The sequence below is a fragment of the Aotus nancymaae genome, unplaced genomic scaffold, assembly GCF_030222135.1.
Source record: "Aotus nancymaae isolate 86718 unplaced genomic scaffold, 86718_ANA_hifiasm-v0.15.2.pri h1tg000036l, whole genome shotgun sequence".
In the NCBI taxonomy this organism is placed as follows: Eukaryota; Metazoa; Chordata; class Mammalia; order Primates; family Aotidae; genus Aotus; species Aotus nancymaae.
Window position 1 is genome coordinate 48,370,798 of NW_026988450.1, and position 23,424 is coordinate 48,394,221.

Consider the following 23,424-nt stretch of genomic DNA (forward strand, 5'->3'; position numbering starts at 1 on the left):
AAAGACTACGGAAGGGCAGATATATTTTTGTCTCTTGTCACTGGGCATTTTGTGTCAAGTTTATAACAAGAGTAAACAATACCTTTTCAAGTGTTTTTTATATTCATTAGTGAAAATAAGTCATAAAGACATAAATATGGAACATTTACTTTTTTGGTTGTTTGTTCTGGTGAAGACATTAGGTGTTTGACAGTGTATTTAGTCTGATCCCAAATATTTTAATTCTGCTTTTCTTTTCTAGCTTGAAGTACAATCTTGTTGTGTGTTTATTCCAAATGAAAGTCTGCCTTCCCCAAGTACAATTGTATGTGGTGACATTCCTGGAACAGTAAGAAGTTGGTACCATGGACAGACCAGCATGCCAGGAACACTTGTCCTCTGTTTGCCTCAAATAAAGATTATTAGTGCTGGGCACAAGTATATGGAACCTCTGCAGGAGATCCCATTTGTTATCCCACGACCCATCCTTGAAGAAGGTATATTAAAATTTTTTTTTCCTATGGTTAATGTTTTATATGGATATTCTTTGATTTTTTTGATATCTTTAAATGTGTCAGTGTATACAGAAATCAGTCTTCTCATTGAAAGATTTTCATGACCAAAGTAAATGAACTAGTCATGCCATTTATTGCCATCCATATCTTTTTATCTCAGTTGTATATTTACATATATGTTATCTATAAAAGATCATATGCAAAATAATATAACTATAAACATAGGAATAATTAACAGGAATAAAGTTGGTTTTGGATATTATTAGGCTGAACTAAAAATGATAAGTAGATTGATATTAATTTAAGCTACTTGATTTATGAATGAATGTATTATATATATAGATAATTGCATGAATATATTATTTATAGCAAGCATAATGTATTTTTAGAGTTCTCATTTGTTTACACAAAGTAAATAATTATATGATGATTAGAGTCATGTTTCTTCTATATATACTTGATTTCTCATATTGCTGTGCTTTCAGTTATGAATTCATAACCTTTTGAACTTTGACATATTCATTTCAAACAAAATGTGAATCTGGAAAAGTTTTGAGTCACAAAGTAAATAATGTGAATATGTATTTTAATAACAAGGCTCAAATTTTTGACAGTGCTAAACAGGTCAACACCTTGTTCATATTATTAGGATGTAAGTGTATGAGTCCTGATATCATTGAAATTTCTACATACTGTCACTGAAAATCAGACATAGCCTGTGTAATTTCTGACTTCTACTTTGATGTCGATTTCTCTCTCCTTTTCTCTGTGCTGAAATATCTACTGAAATCTACTTTTCTTATATTTGTCAAAAGAAAGCATGATTTTACTCATACATTTTTAATCCTTGATAATATATAATCCTTATATAATCATAGAATTTTAAATAAATTAAAGGTAATGTTTTTAGAGTATATGGTCTTTTGTGACTGGTTTCTTTCATTCACCATAATATTTTAAAGATTGAATCATGTTGTAGCAGTCTTTATTGTTTTTATGGCTGAATGGTATTCCATCTTATGGATATACCAAATTTTCTTGATCCATTCATCAGATGATGGACAATTGAGGTTGTTTTCACTTTTTGACTTTTATGAGCAATCCTGGTATAAACATTCTTTTATAGAATTTTTTTTATGGATTTGCTTTAATTTCTTTTAGCTGTATGCCCAGGAGTAGAATTGTTGAATTGTGTGGTAACTAGGTTTGAGCTCTTCAGGAATTGCCAGACTGTCATCCAAACTGTCTGCACCATTTTACAATTCCACATCAATGTACAAAGGTTCTGATTTTTCCACATCTTTGTCACTATTCGTTATTATCTGCTTTGTTTCTTTTTCTTTTTATCTGCTTTGTTTCTTTTTCTTTTTTTGTTCTAGCCATCCTAGACAACAACTTCTTAAACTAGAGAGAACAATTAAAGTGTTTTTAAGAACTGTGTTGGTCAGGCAGAGAGTAAATAGATTGATTTGTACATCATTTAATATACTAAATACACATCTTAATATTTATAAAACTAAAGCTTACTTTATGGAAATGGTGCTTATTTTTACTATAAAAATAATAAAAGTGGTGTGAAGTGGTATTTCATTGTAGTTTTGGTTTGCATTTCCCTAGTAACTAATAATGTTGAGCTTATTTTCATGTGCTTCTTAGCCATTTGTGTGTCTTCTTTAATATTTTCTTTCTTTTACCTTTTTTTTGTTTGTTTGTTTGTTTTTTGGATAGGGTCTTTTTCTGTTGCCCAGGCTGAAATCCAGTAGTGTAATCATGGCTCACTGCAGCCTTAAGCTCCTGAGCTCAATCGATACTCCCACCTCCTGAGTACCTGGGACTACAGGCACACACCACCATGCCTGTCTAAATTTTAAATTTTTTTTGTAGAGATAGGGTTTCACCATGTTTCGCAGGTTGGTCTCAAACTCCTGGGCTCAAGTGATTGGCCTGCCTCAGCCTCCAAAAGCACTGGGATTATAGGTGTGTGTCACCATGCCCAGCCTAATATTTTCTTCTATTCAGATCTTTTGCCCACTTTTTAGTTCAGTTACTTGCCACCTTAGAGTTGAGTTGTAAGAGTTCTTTATAATATTCTAGATACAAGACCCTTATACATGATTTGCAAATATTTTCTTCCATTTTAGACACTGTCTTTCCACTTCCTTTGTCTTATAGACATTTGCAATATAAAAGTTGTATGATATGAATATTTATATTATAAATTTATATAATATCAATTGCTATTATATTTGTAGTATAAACTTTGGCAGACTTCATCTCTACCAAAAATTTTAAAACTTCCCAGATGTGGTGGCTTGCACCTATAGACCTAGGTACATGAGAGATTGAGGTGGGAGGATTGCTAGAGCCCAGGAGTTCCAGGATGCAGTGAGCTATGATTACACCACTGCACTCCAGCCTAGGCAACAGAGCAAGACCCTGTCTCTGTAAATTAATTGACTAAATATATATAATACATGATATATATTGTGTAATATATACTATTTTTATTATAATTATAAACTATATAAGTAATTCTATTTTACATGATTATGTAAAGTATATAATATATATTGCAGAATTATATAAAGTAGATATATTATGTAATACATATATAAATGTAAATATAATGTAAAAATTTTTCCTTTGCTATATTGACAATTATTTTCTCACTATTCCTTTTTTTAATATTAGAAATTAATACCATTTCCACAAAGATTCAGTTTTAGAAATATTAAGATGCATATATATTAAATGATATAGTAAATCAGTCTATTTAGTTTAGTTTCCACCTGAGCAACACAGTTCTTTTTTTTTTTTTTTTTTTTTTTTTTTGAGACAGAGTTTCACTCTTGTTACCCAGGTCGGAGTGCAATGGCATGATCTTGGCTCACCGCAACCTCCGCCTCCTGGGTTCAAGCAGTTCTCCTGCCTCAGCCTCCCGAGTAGCTGGGACTACAGGCGTGTGCCACCATGCCCAGCTAATTTTTGTATTTTCAGTAGAGACGGGGTTTCACCATGTTGACCAGGATGATCTTGATCTCTTGACCTCGTGATCCACCCGCCTCCGCCTCCCAAAGTGCTGGGGTTATAGGCGTGAGCCACCGTGCCCGGCCTGTAACACAGTTCTTAAAACACTTTAATCCTTCTCTCCAGATTGAGGTTATTGTTATGTATTTTCTTCTATTTTTAAAATGATATTATTATTTTGTAATATAATTGCTTAGATTTGGCACATATAGAACTAATGCAGAAGTTGGAAAACTTTCTCAATAAAGTGCCAGATATTAAATATTTTTATTTCAGCAGCTATATGGTTTCTGTTTTAACTATTCAGCCATGCTTTATAGTGCAGAGCTAAAGACAGTATGTCAACACATTGGTATGACTGTGTTCCAATAAAACTTTGTTTATAGAATCTGGTGGTTGGCTACATTTGGTCATGAGCCACATTTGCCTACCTATATACTAGTGCTTTAGTAGTCATTCCTTTTCACAGTTCAGCCCTTCCTTCTTTCTCAGTTCATTTACTTCTGCCTGAAGTACATCCTTTAGAAGCTCTTTTTATGATGCTCTGATGTTAGCAAACTCTCAATTTTGTTTCTTTGCCTTTTTTAAAAAAAGATATTTTCTGGGTATGTAATTCCTTGTTTATAGTTATTTTCTCCCAGCTCATTAAAGACTGTTGTGCTGACTCTTAGTTTTCATTGGCCTTTTAGGACAGACAGTGTCATTTCACGTTTCCTTGGAGGTAGTTTGTCCTTTTCCTCTGGCTTCTTTAAGGATCTTCTCAGTCTTTGTTTTTTAAAGTTTTAATATTGGAGTCTTAGGAGTTTGCAAGTTTTCTGGCATTATCTATTCACATATTGCCTCTACTTCATTCTTTCCATACATGTGTTAGACTTTTTTGCTTTTTTACTGTATTTTCCATGTTGCTTCTTTGCTTTTTCATATTTTTTCTCTTTGACTTGCTGGCCTGCATTCCAGTTAGTTTCTTTAATTAAGTTCTGCAGTTCATTAATTTTCTTTTCAGTTGTGTCTAATATTTTGTTAAAGTTGTTCTTTGAATTTTTCAATGTCAACTTTAATGAAAGTCTAACATAGAAAATGGTACAACACTAAGTATACAACTTGATATATTTTTGTCAAATAAACCCATACATGTTGCTGGTACCTGAATAGAGATCAAGAATACTCCCAGTAGCCAGAAGATCTTCTCTTGGAGGCAAATTGTGTTTGACATTTAAAATCATAAATTAACTTTCCTATTTTTGAACTTCATAGCACTTTATTTATTGAATTTAAAATTTTACATAGGATATTCTTTTAATCTTTATTCTATTTAAAACTCCTTATTTTACTCATGTTTTCAAGACTTCCTTTTATTTCTTTATACATGAAATATTTAACTTACGTGATTGTCTAATTCCTGCTGACTCTTGACTACTATACTTACTAAGCCTTGTTTAGTCTTTTCTTTTCTGTGCTACTTATTTTCCTTAGAAATTTCTCTGTAGAAATTTTTTGAAGACTGGCCTGAAAGATTCCTCCTACACGGGCTTGAATTTACTTCTGACGTGTTGGCTGCACTACTAGTTCAGAACCATTTGAAGCTAAATTCTTGATAAAACGTTTTCATCCCACTTAGATAATGAAAATTCAAGCTACAGCCTCTTAAGAGGGCTGGTTTGTGGTTGTGGGTTTTTCCCCCTCTATTCAAGGTTTCATTTTCTGGTAGCATTTGTGAAAGGATTATGTAAAGAAGGGAAGAACAGACAACTTTATTTCTACTTTACCTGTACATGAGTATTCTAGCCATTTGCATGCCAGCTTTATGTTTTATTATTTTCTGCACTGTGAGTGGGCCTCAGGCTTTATCTTCAGCCAGACTTAAGTTGACTTCAGTTCAGTGTTGAAAACGGATGCTCAGTTTTAACCAACTTTGAAATATCTTGGGGCATTTACTTCTCATACCTCTGTGTTTCTGGCTTCACTCAGTCCCTGGCTTTAATAATCCTTACTGTTTTTGGAAATTTATTAATAAGTTTAAGAAGATATCATTTGGTGTGTATGTGCATGCATGTGTATATGTGTAAAACACTATATAAATTTCATTCATAGTATGTATCACATATAAATATCATTCAAATACAGTGTATTCATCTTTTTTTTCTTTAGGAGAAGGATCATTCAAGGCACTAAATCTACCATGTTGCTGTAAATAGAATAGCTGAGTGATGTTTTTTAAAGAAGATGTGACACTATATTATACTCTGTCTTTTCAAATGATTTTGTAAAAAGACTGATATATAGTGCCCATCATTCTTTATACCTTCAGTACTCATTTAAAATCTCTCTTATTTCTATAAAACTCTTGCCAACATATACTGCTTGTCTTTTTCATATGATAAATTATTTTATTTTCATCTTGTTTTTCACATACATCAGGAATGACTTAGGAACTGCAGAAGTCTCCATCTTTAAAGCATAAGATGCTATTATATTCTCGGGGTTTTTTTTCTGCTAGAACTGAGACAGAAACTTAGTTTATTTTGTACTTAAAAAAAAAATCACATGCCAGATGGAGAGGGCTTGAATCAAATCGAAATTTCCAGTCTATTTTTCATACTCCCTAAGAGAATATAGAGTCACTGCATAATCAACATTGAAACATAAAGTAGAAACAACTTTTTAACCATATGGTTATTCTCATTGGCCAAACCTACTCTTAGGAAAAGAGATTATTTCAAGACATTTAATTCCTCTTTTGGTCTTAAAAAACTATAGAAATTCATATCTTATGAATAACAATAGATTTCTTTTTTTTCTGCATTTAAAATGGTGTTTATAAAAATGTTTGGATATAAGCCTTTGATGCATACGTGTTAAGAAAAATTTATTCTTCGCCTCTACACATGTCCCCAGATAGAAAACTAATTTGGAGGTTTATTTACTCATGTTCCAATTTTCAAACAGCTCTTTTGGTTTCAGTGTCATGTCTGTATTCTGTTTTTCAATCTTTCTTGAGTATTGGGACTGATGGCGTGAATTAGGCTGCTCTTTTATAGCTTCCCCCTCTGGTCCTCAGTCATTTGCTATTTATACACATTCCATCTTTAAAAAAATTTGTGATATATTGCATCAACTGTCAATTCCTCTCTTATTCTTACTAGTCCTTTTTGATTTATAATGCTTTTTCCTTTGCATTGTCATTTTGTTGGTTTCAGAATGTAGATAACATTCAGTCATTTATTTGCAAGCAGATATGGGATGTCTAAATCCATGCCACCTCCTATTACACCCCTTTCCAGTCTACTTCGCTGATACTACTGTTTTATCTTTAGCTCATTTTTGTTCAGTAAATGTTTTTTGATAAGTATAGAGGATGGATTGGGGGGAATCGAAGAAAGTAGGAAACCTGGAGGCAAGATTAGTTAAATATTCCAGGTAGCTACTATAGCTTAGAAGAAATGACTGTCAGAACCAGGGCAGTGGTAAGAGATACTGGGACAGAGTAAAGAAGTGTTTAAAAGGTTGCCAAAAACTGTCCAAACTTAATGACTGGATTAGTTATAGATAAGGAAGGAGAGAAAAAATCTATAGAATAAATCCATCTGCTAGCTTAGATGTCTGTGTACACATTTATATAGTTAATATTATGGTTAGGAATAAAGAAAGAGGACCAGTTTTTGGTGTCCAGGGTGGGATGGATGAATTTAGTTTGGTCCATATGGTGAAGTATCCATGGGACATTCAAGTAAATAAATCTGATGAGCTGCTGCATATATGGATCTAGAACTCAAAAGAGGGATGATAGTTAGAGACGCAAAATGACCACGAGGAAAACATGAAAAAAGATGGGATTATCCAAAGTTACTTATACAGTGACATATGAAGTAGGATCTGCATAAAACCAGGCGGGCAACACTAATGTTATGGGATGAGAAAGAAAGGAATAATTTGTGATGGAAACTATCAATAGAAGGTCAAGTAAGTAGAGGAAAAACCATAAGGCAATAGTCTTATGGAAGATAGAGGACTGGATCATTTATAAATGTAGCTGATAAAATAAGGACTAAATACTATAAATAAGATTTAATAATTTTAGGTAACTGGTTTCTTTTTTCACAATATTTTCAGAAGAATGATTTTAATACCAGTCAGTGATGGTGGCTTGAGGACTGAAAGAAAATGAAGAACTGATTTAATAAATAATTTGTTTAATAAATATTATTTGAAAAATGAGAGGAGAAAAAGGATGGTACCTTGATGTGTATATACCTTGATATTCTTTGGTTGCAGAAAAAAAAATCAAGTCAGGATAACTAAAGCAAAAATGTAACTTAATGATTCGTTGTCTATATACTATTATAAAAGACAACTTTCACTTTTAGTTAAAATTTTAATATTATTCCCACCATTTGACTCTGAAGGTTATGAAGACCATGTGTTCAGTTAAAATTTTTTTTTATCTTTTTTTTACTTGTTCTCATAACTCCTGAGAAATTATTTTTCTCCATCTTTAGCATTGCTTGGTTATCATTCTGGGATTCCAAATTTCTATTAAATTTGCAATTCTTTGAAACCAGTTATTTAGATTCATGATGGAATAGACCACAAAGAACAGATTTTTGGGGCCGGGCACAGTGACTCAACGCCTGTTATCCCAGCACTTTGGGAGGCCAAGGCAGGTGGCTCATGAGGTGAGAAGTTTGAGACCAGCCTGACCAATATGGTGAAACCCCATCTCTACTAAAAATGCAAACATTAGCCAGGCATGGTGGCACACACCTGTAATCCCAGCTACTCAGAGGCTGAGGCAGGAGTGATTGCTTGAACCAGGGAGGCAGAGGTTACAGTGAGCTGAGATTGTGCCATTGCACTCCAGCCTGTGTGACAGAGTAAGACTCGGTATTAAAAAAACAAACAAACAAAAAAACCAGATTATTTTGTAACTAAGATTGTATACACAAACTTTTTATTTTTTATGGAAATATTTTGGTTTATTGTATCTGTTAATATTTATCTGACTTTATAAGCAGAAAATATAATATAAAATTTAATCATTTAAAAAATACTCAGGATTATAATTATGAATGGAATGAGAATAAATATGATAAAATGAGACTTTTTATTCACACCTAAAAGCTTTTTCATTATCCTGAGAAATAGAGAAAAAGACATAAATTTGATTCCAGCAAGCCCTGAAACATAATCTACAACTTTGTAGGTAAGGGAATTAGTTGCCACAGCATTCTAAGGGTATCTGTTCCTTTCTTTTAATTCCTAAAACCTAGACTCATACTTACTTAGCCATCTTTCGTCTCTATCCCACTCAGTCCTCCAGCCTTTTTTTGGATTTCTTTATCTTCCTAGATTCTCCATATTTGTCCCATTCATTCAACAAATACATATTAAGTACCTACCAAGTGGCTTGGTAGGTCACAGAGAATACAGATTTGAACAAGACAGATTGGTCCTTGCCATTCGATATTTTACAAGGTATTGGGAAGAGTAGTGCAATAAATAGTCCTTGGTTGAATCTTATTTATTACTGGCTATTGATATCTTTTCCTAAGGGTTATAGAGATTAAATGAGATATACATTACTTTAAACAGTGTCTGGTAAGTGCTCAGTAGAAACCATTATGGTTCTCAATATCTACATAGGATTTCCACATTCCATGGCCTGGTTTTCAATCTTTGCTGTTTCCCAGATACATTTTCCTTTCTTGGTCTCTTCTGTTGCCATATTCCTGGAACCCTGTATGGAACTCTATCTCTAGACTTACAACTCTTTACTTCTTTCAATTCACTTATGGAATCCACTCACAAAGAAGTATTAAAGAATAAAGTAGAACTTGCTGAAGATGTACTAACACAGGGAAGAGGTGGTACCGGTGTACCTTGTATCAAACAGTTTTTAAAGTGGCTCTTAGTCTCTTAGACATGTTTGTACATCACAATACTATGTGGCACTTTTCTCTTCCTCTTTTATCTCTTGACCAAAGTAATTTCAAATTCCTGTCCTTTTGTCATGCAGAGTAATTTATTTATTTTTGTGTGCAATGCTTTTCATGGTTTCCTTTCAATCTGAGGGTACATTCTAAAATCCTTAACATGACCGAGACCCTGTATGAGTTGGCCCTGCCCACCTCACCAGTTGTACTTTCTACTGCACTCTCTGCTGCTTGCTTTTCCCACCTCCAGCCCTAATAGCCTTTCTGTGTTCTTGGAACAAGCACGGCACTGTCCTATCACAGTGTCTTAGCATATGACTTCCTCCTTCCCAATCTGTTCTCTAGGTGTCTTTCTCCTTCTCCTCCTTCAGGCTTTAGGGTATTTCATTTATCAGATCCCTCAACTCTGTGCTGTCTTTGTACTCCAGTCATCACTTTAAACTTTAGCCTAATTTTAACTATTTTTTAATCAGTATCTGATTCCCCTACTAGGGTGAAAAGAGCAAGAACCACACCTATCTTGTTCATTGCTGTATTGCCATTATCTAGCAGTATACATGCCACAGAAGCTCACTGCACATTCTCAGACCACATGAAGTTTTCAGACTATTCATAGTAAATAGTTGTTGGCTACTATAAGGGAGGAAGAACTTAAGAAATTAAAAAGTTAACTTCTAACTTATCTTAAGATCCATAAACAATTGAAAAATAATTCCTGGTCTTTACAAAAGGAAAAAAAAGGAAAAGAACAAAAAGCATTACATAGATGATTAATAGGATGAACAAAAAGAGTTCTCTATAGATTTGAGATTCTTTCTATACTGAACTTAGACTTCTAAAGTTCAAAATGAGGAACTGTTTGCTGAAATGTGTCATCTGATTTCAGTTGCTGTGGAAAGGGAGAGATGATCTCTAATATATCCAGCTCCAATCTGTGTAGGGTGTTTGGGTCAAAATCAACATCTTGAGTTTTGTTAGGGAGCACTTGCAGTGAGCCTTGCAGATGTAATTTGCTACATCCAGCCAACACCTCTGAGCAGATGGGTTTCTACACTATGCCTAGTAGAGGTTTGTTTTTTCTTCTTTGACTGAGTTGCCTGTGACTTTAATAAAATATTTTGACAGAAATGGAATATTGAGATCATTTATAAATTAAAACTTTGCTGTTGTTGGATTTAGTGAGTTTTAATAGAAACTGATGTGAAAATTATTTAGCATCTGTGAAAAACACAGGGGCTGTTTTTCCATGTAATTCTTATTTACCTTAGTGGTTTATATGTATTCTTCCATTCTAGGTTTTTTAAGTCATAGTTTTATAATCATAATTTCCACTTGTTCTGAAAGATGGTGATGTACTGTTACAATTATTATCTTTCCAGTTTCACTTAGTGTGTTTGATTTTTGTGTATGTAAATAGGATACCTTGGGGAGAACAGTAAGCTCAGGAGCTAGCTACAAATCTGTTTTTGATGATGTTTTTAAATAAATTTCTTGGGAACAATCATGTATGTATTACTAGTAAAATTAAGCTGTTGAACTACCTAAATATACTTAATATAATTGCTGTAGATATTATTCTTCTCTAAGTAGCTCACATTCAGCCTTCTTCATCATTTATTTAGTTACAGATTCTATAGCTTTTAAAGACTAGAAAGAAACCTTGTCCTATTTATTCCTTGCTTATCAATTTTCCATTTCCCAATCTCCCCACCACACTTACTTTAAAAACCAAACCAATATGGCAGATCTAATATGCTGCCATATTTTTCCTGATCACATTTTTAGGCTTTATTTTTTTAAAGTAGTTTGAGGTTCATAGCAAAATTGAGAGGAAGGGACAGAAATAGCTCATAAATCCCCTGATCCTACACATGCACATCCTCTCCAGTTTGGTACATTTATTACAACTGATGAACCTACAGGGACACATCTTATCACCCAACATCTATGGTTTACTAGAGGATTCACTCTGGGTATTGCACATTCTATGGACTCGGAGAAATATATAATGACATATATCTGTCATTAGAGTATCATGGATATTTTTACTGCCCCCCAAAACGCTCTATGCTCCACATACTTATTTCTTAGACCCTGCAAACCCTGATCTTTTCCCTGTCTCCATAGCTTTGCCTTTTTAAGAATGTCATATAGTTGGCATCAAACAGTATATAACCTTTTCATATGTGCTTTTTTGATACAGTAATATGCATTTTTACTTCTGTCATGTCTTTTCATGGCTTGATAGCTTTTATTATTTTGAGACATGGTCTCACTCTGTCACCTAGGCTAGAGTGCAGTGGCATGATCACAGCTCACTGCAGCCTCAAAGTCCTGTGCTCAATTGATCCTCCTGAGGAGGACTATTTGCCACCTCACCCGTCTACATTTTTTTGTTTTTATATTTTTGTAGAGACAGGATCTTGCTGTGTTGCATAGGCTGGTCTCTAACTCCTGGTCTCAGGTAATCCTCCCACCTTGGCCTCCTAAAACACTGGAATTAGAGGTGTGAGCAACTGCATCTGACCGATAGCTCATTTCTGTTCTGCTAATATTTAATTGTCTGATAAATGTATCACAGTTTATCCATTCGTGTGTGAAGAGACATCTTGGTTGCTTCCAAGTGTTGGCAATTTTAAATAAAGCTGCCATATGCCTCTGTGTGCAGGTTTTTGTGTGAACCTATGTTTCCAGCTTCTTTTGATAAATACTAAGGTACTTGCATGATTGCTGGATTGTATGGTAAAAATGTTTAGTTTTGTAAGCTACAACCAAACTGTCTTCAAAGCAGTCATACAGTTTTGCATTCCCACCAACAATGATTATGAATTCCTGTTGTTCCACATACTCACTAGCGTTTGGTGTTCTGAATTTTGGCCATTTTAATAGATATGTAGTGGTATCTAAATGCTGTTTAAATTTAGACATGTTCTATGAAGCATCTTTTCATATGCTTATTTGACATCTGTGTATCTTTATTGGTTGAAGGGTCTGTTAAAGTTTTTGGCCCATTTAAAAAAATCGACTGTTCTTATTGTTGAATTTTAAGAGTTCTTTGTATATTTTGGATAACAGTCCTCTATCAGATGTTTTGGCAAATATTCTCTTTCCCAATTTTACTTTTCTTTTTGTTGTCTTGAGGTGTTTTTGTTTGCAGAAATTTTTAATTTTAGTAAAGTCCAGCTTATCAGTTCTTTCTTTAATGGATCAGGCATTTGGTGTTAGATGTAAAAAGTCATAAAAAAGTCAGGGTTATGTAGATTTCCTGCTGTTATCTTCTAAGAGTTTTATAGTTTTGTGTTTTACATTAGGTTTTGTATTAGTTTGTTCTTGCATTGCTATAAAGAAATACCAGAGACTGGGTAATTTATAAAGAAAAGAGATTTAATTGGCTCACAGTTCTGCAGGCTATACAGGAAGCATGGTGGCATCTGTTTGGCTTCTTGAGAGGCCTCAGGAAACTTACAATTATGGCGGAAGACAAAGGGATTTGTCTTCAAGCAAGCACTTCACATGGCTGGAGCAGGAGGAAGAGAGGGAGGGTTGGGGGAGGTTTTACACACTTTTAAACAGCCAGCTCTTATTGAAGTATAATTTATATATCATAACATTAACCCTTGTAAGTGTACAATTCTGTGATTTTTATTAAATTTTTAAAGATGTATAACCATCACCATAATTCAGTTTTGGAACTTTTCCATTATCCCCAAAATTTTCTTGTTTCTATTTGTACTTGATCCCTGCTCCTACCTACAGCCCTAGGCAACCCTGGTCTGCTTTCTGTCCCTATACATTAGTCTTTTCTGGACATTTAAATATACCGCAATCACACAATGTATAGTCTTTTGCATCTGGCTTCTTTCACTTAGTGTAACATTTTGGTGTTCTGTGATGTAGCATGTATCAGTAATTTGTTCTATTTTATTGCTGAGGAGGATTCCGTTGTATGATTATGCTACATTTTATTTATTAATTCACCAGTTGATATATATACTTCCACTTTTTGCCTATAGTGAAAATGTTGTATTGACAAATGTAAGTGATCATTGTTATAGAGTCTTTAGAGTGGAATTATTGGATTGAATGGTAAATGTATGTTGAACGGTTCAAACAACTGCCAAATCACTTTCTAAGTGGTTATACCATTTTATGTTCTTACGATTGATTTGTTAGTAAGTATACTTTCTACATATACTTACCAACAGTTGGTATTTTATATAAAAATATAAAAAAAGACTACTGGAGTTTTTGTAGGACTTGATTTTAATTTGTAGGCCAAGTGGGAAAATTTGCTATCTTGACACTATTGAGTCTTTGGATCTATGGACATGGAATGTTTATTTAATTCTTCAGAAATATTTTACAGGTTTCAGTGTACAAGTCTTATACTTCTTTTGTTACATTTATTCCTATGTATTGTATTTGATGCTATTGTGATGGAATTTTTTTTTTCTTTTTGTGTTCCTAATTCCTGGTATATAAAAATACAGTTGAATTTTATGTATTTTTTCTGTATCCTGAAACCTTGCTGAACTACAGTTTACTAGTTCTAGTTGCCTTTACAACTAGAACAATTAGTATATTGCAATTAGTATATTGGAACTATATTAATCATGCCATATGTACTAAAATCATGTTACCTGTGAATAAAGACAGTTTTACTTTTTTCTTCAGAATTTCTTGTGTAATTTTGCATAGAAATTATGACAGCAGACATCCTAGCCTTGTTCCCAATCCTGAAGGGAAAGCATTCAGTCTTTCACCATTAAGTATAATGGTAGCTGTGGGTTGTTCAGAGATGCCCATTATCATTTTAAGAATGATCCATTTTATTCCTAGTTTATTGAGCTCTTTTATTTATTTATTTATTTATTTTGAGACAGAGTCTTACTCTGTTGCCTAGGCTGGAGTGCAGTGGTGCAGTACTGTCTCACTGCAACCTCTGCCTCCCAGGTTTAAGCTATTCTCATGCCTCAGCTTCCTGAGTAGCTGGGATTACAGGTGTGCACCACCATGCCCAGCTAATTTTTGTATTTTTATTAGAGACAAGGTTTCAACATGTTGGCCAGGTTGGTTTTGAACTCCTGACCTCAAGTGATCTGCTCACCTCAGCCTCCCAAAGTGCTGGTATTACAGGTTTGAGCCACCATGCTAGCCCGGCTTTTGAGACTTTTTAAAAAATAGTGAATTTCCTAGTGATTTTTTCAAATGTTTTTATGAATTTATTGACATCATGTGGTTTCTATACTTTATGCTGTTAATATTGTGTACTACATTAACCAATTTTATACAATTAATTTTTATATATAATTAATGATAATGTGAATGTAATATTTGTCAGATATATCCCATTTGGTCATAGGGTGTTATCCTTTTTATATGGTGCTGAATACAATTTGCTAAATTTTTATTTTTATTTTATATATATATATATTTTTTTTATTGCACTTTAGGTTCTGGGGTACATGTGCAGAACATGCAGGATTGCTGCATAGGTACCTACATGGCAAATTTTTAAAGGATTTCTATATCGATGTTTATTAAGGGGTTTTAGTCTGTAGATTTCTTGTAGTGACTTTGTCTGTTTTTCATATCAATTTAATGCTAGCCTCAAAGAATGAGTTGGGAAATCTTTCATTCTGCCCTGTTATTGGAAGAGTGTATGGGGGATTGACATTTTTTCCTTAAATACTTGATAGAGTTTACCAGTGAAGCCATGTATAATTGGTAGGACTTTTTTTGATAGAAAATTTTTAAATTAATAATTTAATTTATTTATTTGTTATAGGTCTATACAGATTTTCTTCGTTCTTTAGTCAGTTATGGTAATTTGTGTCATTCTTTATTTCTTTTTTTTTTTTCTTTTGGGAAGGAATGTTGCTCTGTCTCCTAGGCTGGAGTGCAGTGGTCTCCTCAGCTCACTGCAATCTTTGCTCACTGCAATCTCTGCCTTCCAGGTTCAAGCTATTCTGCCTCTGCCTCAGCCTCCCAAGTAGCTGGGATTGCAGATGCCCACCACCAAGCCTGGCCAAGTTTTGTATTTTTAGTAGAGATGGGTTTTCATCATGTTGGCCAGGCTGGTCTCAAACTCCTGACCTCAGGTGATCCACCTGCTTCGGCCTCCCAAAGTGCTGGGATTACAGGCCTGAGCCACGGTGCCCGGCGAGTAATTTGTGTCTTTGTATAAAGTTATGTATTTATCTTGAGTTACCTAATTTGTTGGCATAAAGCTGTTCTTAATATCCCTTTTTCATCTCTTTTAATTTTTGAAGAGTTAATAATGATACTCTCTTTCATTCCTCATTTTGGCAATTGTGACTTAACCCCTTTTTTCTGGGTTAGTTAAGCTAAAGGATTGTCAGTTTGATAATCTATTAGAAATAACTTTTATTTTCATTGATCTTTTTCTATTATTTTTCTGTTTTGCATTTCATTGATTTCAGCTTTAATCTTTATTACTTTCTTTTTTACTGGCTTCATGTTTTATCTTATTTGTCATCTTAAGGCTAAAACTTAGATTATTGATTTTAGAAATTTATTCCTGTGTGATGTGGGCATTTAATGCTATAAATATCTCTTTAGGCACTACTTAAACTGCATCCCAGAAATTGTGATATGTTTACAGTTTTTATTTTCTTTAAATTATTTTGTTATTTTCCTTATGATTTCTTCTTTCTGCCCTGGGTTATTTGGAAATGGGTTAACTTCCAAATATTTCACAATTTAATAGATTTTTTTTGTTGCTGATTTCTAATCTAATTCCATTGTGGTCAAATAATATACTTTGTATGATTTTCATTCGTTTAAATTTATCAAGACTTCTTTTATGGTCTAGCATATGGTCTTTTTGGGAGATTGCTGCATAGGCGCTTGAATGTGTATTCTGCAGTACTTGGCTGCAGCATTCTATTAATATATATGCCAGTTAGATTGAGTTGGTTGATAATCTTGTTCATTTCTTCTATAGCCTTATTGAGTTTCTGTCTAGTTATTCAATCGGTTTTGGAGAGTGGGGTATTGAAATATTCAAATGTTATTTTTTAGTTGTCTATTTTATCATTTAAATTCTGTTCAGTTTTTAGTTCATGTAGTCATGAGTCACTTAACAATATATTATGTATATATTTGTAGCCTAAGAGCAATACGTTATACCAAAGATGGGCTACAGCCTAGATGTATAGCATAGGCTCCTATACATCTAGGCTGTAGCCCATCTTTGGTATAACGTATTGCTCTTAGGCTACAAACATGTACAGAATGGAACTGTACTGATAACTGTAGGCAGTTGTAAGTTTTGGTGTTAATTGTTAATAATGGTAAGTATTTTTTTTATCTCAAACATATCTAAACATAGAAAAGGTACAATAGAAGTAAGGTTTTAGAATCTTATGGGATCATCATTGTATATGCAGTCTGTGATTATTAATATGTAGCACCTGATATATTTTGATATTCTGTTGTTAGATGCATATGTACCTGTAATTATTAGGTTTTTCTAAAAAGTTGACCCTGTTTATTATTACGAAATATCCCTCTGTCTCTATAATACTTATTGTCTTAAATCAGTTTTTAACTGTTATTAATTAAAGCTACTTCAGCTTTCTTATGGTTATAGTTTAATGGTATATCTTTTTCCATCTTTTCACTTTAAACCTAGTTTTGGTTTTGAATGAAACTGTTTCAAAACAGTATTTTGTTAATCTTGCTATTTAGTGCAGTCTGACACCCTCTGATTTTAAAATGGGGTTTTTAACATTTCCATATAATGAAATAATGATATATTTGAACTCACTTGATAATTTGCTATTTGTTTTCTGTTTCTCCTGTCTTTTTTGTTACTCTGTTCCTCTTTTAGCACTTTATTTGCTTTATATCTGTATTTTAGTGTACCATTTCATTTTCTCTGTTCGTTTTTTTTACTATGTATATTTTTAATGGTGGCTCTGGGAACAATATTATGATATGAATTTATCACATTCTACCTCAGTTAAACTCCTAACTTAATTCTGGTAAATTATGGAAAATTTATTCTTATATCTCGTCTTTATCCCCCTGTATTGACCCATATATTATATCTACATGTAACATAACCCAATGATACAGTGTTGTAATTATTGCTGTATATATTTAGTAGTATTTTCAAGTACTTAAGAGAAGAAATGACAAATACTCTATCTGTAGAGTCTTTCATGTAACCCACGTATTTGTCATATTCATTTCTTTCTGTACTTTGGAGTTAACACCTGAAAGATTGAAGGACAAGATATTTCTTGTAAGGAAGGTCTGCCACCATTGAATTACTGAGTGCTTGTTTATGAGAGAACCTCATTGTTTCACTTTTAGTTTCAAAGGGTAGTTTTGCTGGATATAAAATTATTGGTTAATTTTTTTTTAGTTCCTTGATAGTGTTATCAGTTTCCATTGATAGTGTTGCTGACTGTGGACATCGTTCATCACTCTAAATTGTTCACCTCTCTTTGATCATGGCAGCAATGCTACCAGTCCTCGTAGCCTTCTTTGTGCTAGCAGAATCCCTCTGTGGTAGAGATAGAAATGGCCTCATGCAAGAACATCACAGATTCTCACTCTTCTTATCCAAAGTTCAACAGTTCTGCCAGCCTAAATGTTTTTCTCCTAATTTCAATCCCAGAGTGCTGAAACGGTTATGATTTTTGTTAAGTGTTATATCAACTATATCCAGCTTTGCATTTATTTTTGGAAGGAATATTTTTAAAAACCTTCTTATTTGGCCATAACTACAAGTCTAACCCAAATCCGCTTCTTTTCTCAATCTACTTCATATGTTACTAGTTTTCTGTTTTTGTTTTTTAATATTTAGCCTGGAAATGGTTGCATTTCACTGTCTCCTTAAATTGGCCCCATTACGAGTAAGGAAATGCAATGCATTGTGACTTATGCAGAAAGAATTACTCATGACTGCTTTCAACAGAAGACAACTGTGAGGGTGATAAACAGAGTTTGTGCAATAAATAGCACAAATATGTAATTACATACTCTCTCAGATTTTCATTTTCATGAAATGAAGTTCACCTTTGGATCATTCCAACTCTTTGACATCTGAGTTTTTCTTTTTATATTCCTGACAATATTTAGGAAAGATTACTTTCGACTTTCATTAATGATTTTGTCAGCTTTTCTAACTTCTTTAATGCCTTTCCATTCTTTATAGTAGCTATGATAATTTTTTTTTTTACCAGTTTCTTTAAGGTTATCTAATTGTTTTCCCTACTCAAGAGGCAACCTTCATACTACTTTAGTGGAAGTCAGTGAAAGCATTGACAATTTCTCATCCAGATTGATCACATTCCTAATAAAGAGGCTTTGCAGTTCTCCTAGAATTCCATTTCTCTTCCAAATAGTCCCACAGCTCACTCTTGGAAGAATTTCCCTTTTTCCGAGAGGCCTTACTGGAGTATCTTATCTTAAAATGACACCACCATCAGCTAGTGTCCCATTGCCCTGCCAGTTGTTCTCCAGAGCTTTTATCAACACCAACATACTAAATAGCATTTAATTAATAGTTCATTATCTTTCTACCACTAGAATGCAAGATCTATGAAAACAGTGAGTATGCATTGCTCATGCTCTGTCCCCAGATCCTAGAATGAGGTCACACAATTTTAACTCAGAATATTTGTTCAACAAAAGACTCTGCCTTACTAGAAGCAATCCTTATACTGCTGCCAATATTTAGGACCCAGCCATTTTTACTCATTCATTCCCCTGCCTCCCTTTCTGCCTTCCTTTCTGCCTCCCTTTTTGCCTGCCTGCCTGCCTCCCTCCCTCTCTCCCTTCCTTCCTTCCTTCCTTCCTTCCTCCCTCCCAGCTTCCCAACTTCCCCTCCCTCCATCCCTTTTGTGTACTGTTTGCTATGTAATGTGTTTTTGGAGAACTTGCTCATAAACTCTCTATTTTCCCCATTCTGGCATGTAAGAATATTGAGATATCGTTTCACCTTATCTAATCAGGAAAACAAATCTTTTAATTGTCAAATCAAATAGGACTTTTTAAAATTCTTGGGATCATTGGTTGATTCCTTGTTGAATACTTTCCTAACTCCTGGATAACCACTCTCTTTTGGTTTTCTGTGGCTATTGGCCACTCCTTATGTATGTTCTTCATGGGCTATTTTTCCCTTTCCTCTGCCTTTCTCTTAAATACAGGTATTCTTTATATGTACAGCTTCCCTAAACTTTAGGTATCATCTTTCACTGATGGTTTACAAATCTATAAGATTTTCACATACCTGGATTCTTTGTTCCTTTCTTATATGCACAGATATCAGTTTTATCTATACCCATAATAATGTTAAGGACTGAATATTTGCGTTCCCTTAAATTCCTATGTTGAACCTTTAACACCCAATGTGATGGTCAGGAGGTGGGCTATTTTGGAGGAAATTATGTTTCTGTGACATCATGAGGTTGGAGCCAGTGGGATTATTGCCTTAAGAAGAGAAACAAGAAATATCAGAGTTTTGTCTCTCTTGGTTCTGTGAAAACAGAGCAAGAAAGTAACTCTCTACAATCCAGAATCAAAGAGTGTTCTTACCAAGAACCAAATCTGCCAGCACCTTGATGTTAGAATTCCCAGAGTTCTTAGAGAAGAATATCTATTGTTTAAGCCACTAGTCTATGGTATTTTGTTATAACAACCTGTGCTGACCAAGACAGCTATCCATCTCATTGCACTGATGTTACTGATAGACTCTTGTCTTATAGAGTAGTAGGAGTCATCAATACCAGTTTACCCTAAGTCACACATTGTTATAATATTCATATTTTTTGCAAAACTATAGGGGAACTACTAATACCTTTGTTGTCTGAAGGGCAGTGCTATTCTTTTCAGTCCCTTCTTCTTTTAAAAGCAGTGATTATTCTAGTTTTGCATTTTTTACAATTGAAATAATGTTTTAGAGAATCTTAAAGAGTATTATATTTCTTTATGAATAATGAAATTTTGATGAATAAGTCATGGTTAAGCCAGTAATGACTTTCAGAAGTAAATAGTAGTTTTAGTAGTGACATATATTTCTATATGTAAAAGATTTTTCACAAATTTGAAATCAATTATCTCTTAATAGTATTATGATTATATTTTGTACATGCAGTACATTTCATATTTCCTAATACAAAACAGTATTTCAAATGTAGAATTTTAGTTACAGAACAAATAAAACTGTAGGTTGCTTATTTTCATTTCCTTTCTTTCTGCACCTTTCAATTGTCTTCGTCTTCTATGAAGATGGATTGTATATCATGCATAATGTCTTGAATTTTTAAAAAGTACCTGTTACTTAACACCACTTAGAATTAACAAACACTTTATCTTTTCTATTATTTTATTTTATTTTATTTTGAGGTGGAGTTTCTCTCTTGTTGCCCAGGCTGGAGTGGAATGGCTTGATCTCGGCTCACTGCAGCCTCTGCCTCCTAGGTTCAAGTGATTCTCCTGCCTCAGCTTCCTCAGTAGCGGGGATTATAGGCATGTGCCACTGCGCCTGGCTAAATTTTTTTTTTTTTTTTGTATTTTTGTAGAGACAAGGATTTCTCTATGTTAGTCAGGCTGGTCTTGAACTCTGATCTCAGGTGATCCGCCTGCCTCAGCCTCCCAAAGGGCTGGGATTACAGGTGTGAGCCACCTTGCCTGGCCTTAACTGACTTTAAATAAATTAAATGCTAACTAGTTTGGTGAAACATTCTCAGCAATCTCGGCCTATTTACATTTGTAGTACATCTTTCTCTCAAATGTTACCTTCACAATAGGTGATGAATGTTCCTGGTTATACTAGTTCATACTTGAAATACAAACCTGACTGAGTCACACTGGCTTGTTGAACATAAGGAAAATACTGGAAGAAGAGGAAGGCATTTTTTGTTCTTATTTCTTTTGACAAATTAAACATTCAGTGACTAAGGTAATGAAAACAAAGAAAACTGAGGAAAGTATCTCCAATATTAACCAACATTCTTTCCTCATTTGCTATATAGATATTTGTAAGGTGATTCACACTGGCCTCAAGTACATACACTTTTTCCTGTAGTATGGTAGAGTGCCTTTTGAAAGGGAAAGACTAATTATCTTTCTAGAATATTGATTCCTACCCAAAAAGATTCAGAATCATAAACTATATTTCTGTGATAAGGGTTTGTATAGTCACTGTTCACTAACCCCAACATTAACAAAACGTTTTTATATTTATATGACTAAAATTATTTTTGTTTCATGTAAACCATAATCTTCTGATTATAGCATGGTGTAAAATCAGCAACATGTGATGTCATATGAAGAAATCCACTGTAATTTTCTTTTTAAGTTTCACTCATTTGTGAGTTCATATGTTCCTTTGGGGACCTCCTCTTTGCTCTACCCCTTGGCGTTGACACATGTAACGCATAGTCTTACTGGTTGTTCTTTATTTGTTCATTTTGTCATACTCACTTTCTTTCACATTATTTGGTCTGAATTATATCAGTGTTTGGTCATCATTTTCTTGAGAAGTATTTTGTTTGTATTATTTTCTCTATTGATAATATAGAGGGGTAACAAATTCACATACAAATGGGATTCTTAATCTTCCTGCTTTATTTTTTTCTTTAGACATTTTGTTTGAAAATTTTTGAATTCTGCCAGCAATATTTTCTCTAAAATAAAATACTGAGATTGAGGCATTAGAACTTTCCAAGTAAAATAAAAATCTTAATATTGAAGGTCATCCCAGATTGATAGAAAGCTACATGAAGTTCTCAGAATAGTATGTGGTTCTGCACAGTCACGGATGTCTGAACATACTTTATGGAGTACCCAGAACATTATTTTGCTAGTATTACAGGTAGATAAGGTGTTTTTATTCTGGTGTGTGCGTATAAAAGGAGTACTTGTGCAGTTAATGTGTTTGTGAATTTTTTTCACAGTGAGAAATTGTGGAATTTTTGTTGTTACATGTTAACATTTCATCTTCTAGGTATAGTGTGCTTTTTAAAACAATCTGTATGCTAAATAAATGGACCTGAAGTATTACCTTAAAAGGTTTTTTGTGAAGAGTTAGAATATGATATGCCCAATTTCAGTTTATTAATCTGATTCCAAAGAAGCAGCAGAAATGTAACTGTGATAGTACCAATGTCATTTGGGATTTTAAAAAATTTAACAACTTTAAATTTGGTGCTCTTCCATCCAACATAACTACCATTTAGCATTTCTTGGATAAAATAAAGGTTTGAAAAAATATATAGCTCACTACTATTTTTAAAATATGTAATCTGAAATCATCCCAAAATATTTTAAGACAAATTTGGCAGAGCCTTTATTTCTTAAATAGCTTGGAATTCGATGTAGGTTTTTTTTTTTTTTTTTTTTTTTTTTGAGACGAAGTTTCGCTCTTGTTACCCAGGCTGGAGTGCAATGGCGCGATCTCGGCTCACCGCAACCTCCGCCTCCTGGGTTCAGGCAATTCTCCTGCCTCAGCCTCCTGAGTAGCTGGGATTACAGGCACGCGCCACCATGCCCAGCTAATTTTTTGTATTAGTAGAGACGGGGTTTCACCATGTTGACCAGAATGGTCTCGATCTCTTGACCTCGTGATCCACCCGCCTCGGCCTCCCAAAGTGCTGGGATTACAGGTGTGAGCCACCACGCCCGGCCTGATGTAGGTTTTAAAATAATTTTAGAATTAGTTACAGATGATTTAGTTTGCTATTCTTCCTAGAGGGAAAAATCTTTTTAATCTTGAGACGGGCAAAGTACCACAGTACTGACCACATATTATTATGCAGTTATCATTGTTTCCAGTCAAGTTATTGTGAACGGCTATGTTGCTAGATTTATTTTATTATGCAAGTCAAAGTTTCTAATTTTATAATAATTTTATTAACTATATTTGGTCAAGACATTTTTAATGTTCAAACTTATGAGACCCTACATTCTGGTGCCTACTGAGTATTGAATATATA

At 33.8% G+C, this 23,424-nt stretch overlaps 1 protein-coding gene across 7 annotated transcripts in view; it reads left to right on the forward strand.

Moving 5' to 3' along the window:
- VPS13B (vacuolar protein sorting 13 homolog B) overlaps window positions 1-23,424 on the forward strand; it is an 839,649-nt gene that overhangs the window by 396,727 nt on the left and 419,498 nt on the right. For all 7 annotated transcript variants that reach the window (XM_064384451.1, XM_012455820.2, XM_021675751.2 and 4 more), the window contains exon 23: window positions 242-476. In XM_064384451.1, the coding sequence (XP_064240521.1) occupies window positions 242-476 (235 nt within the window). The remainder of the gene's footprint in view (window positions 1-241; window positions 477-23,424) is intronic.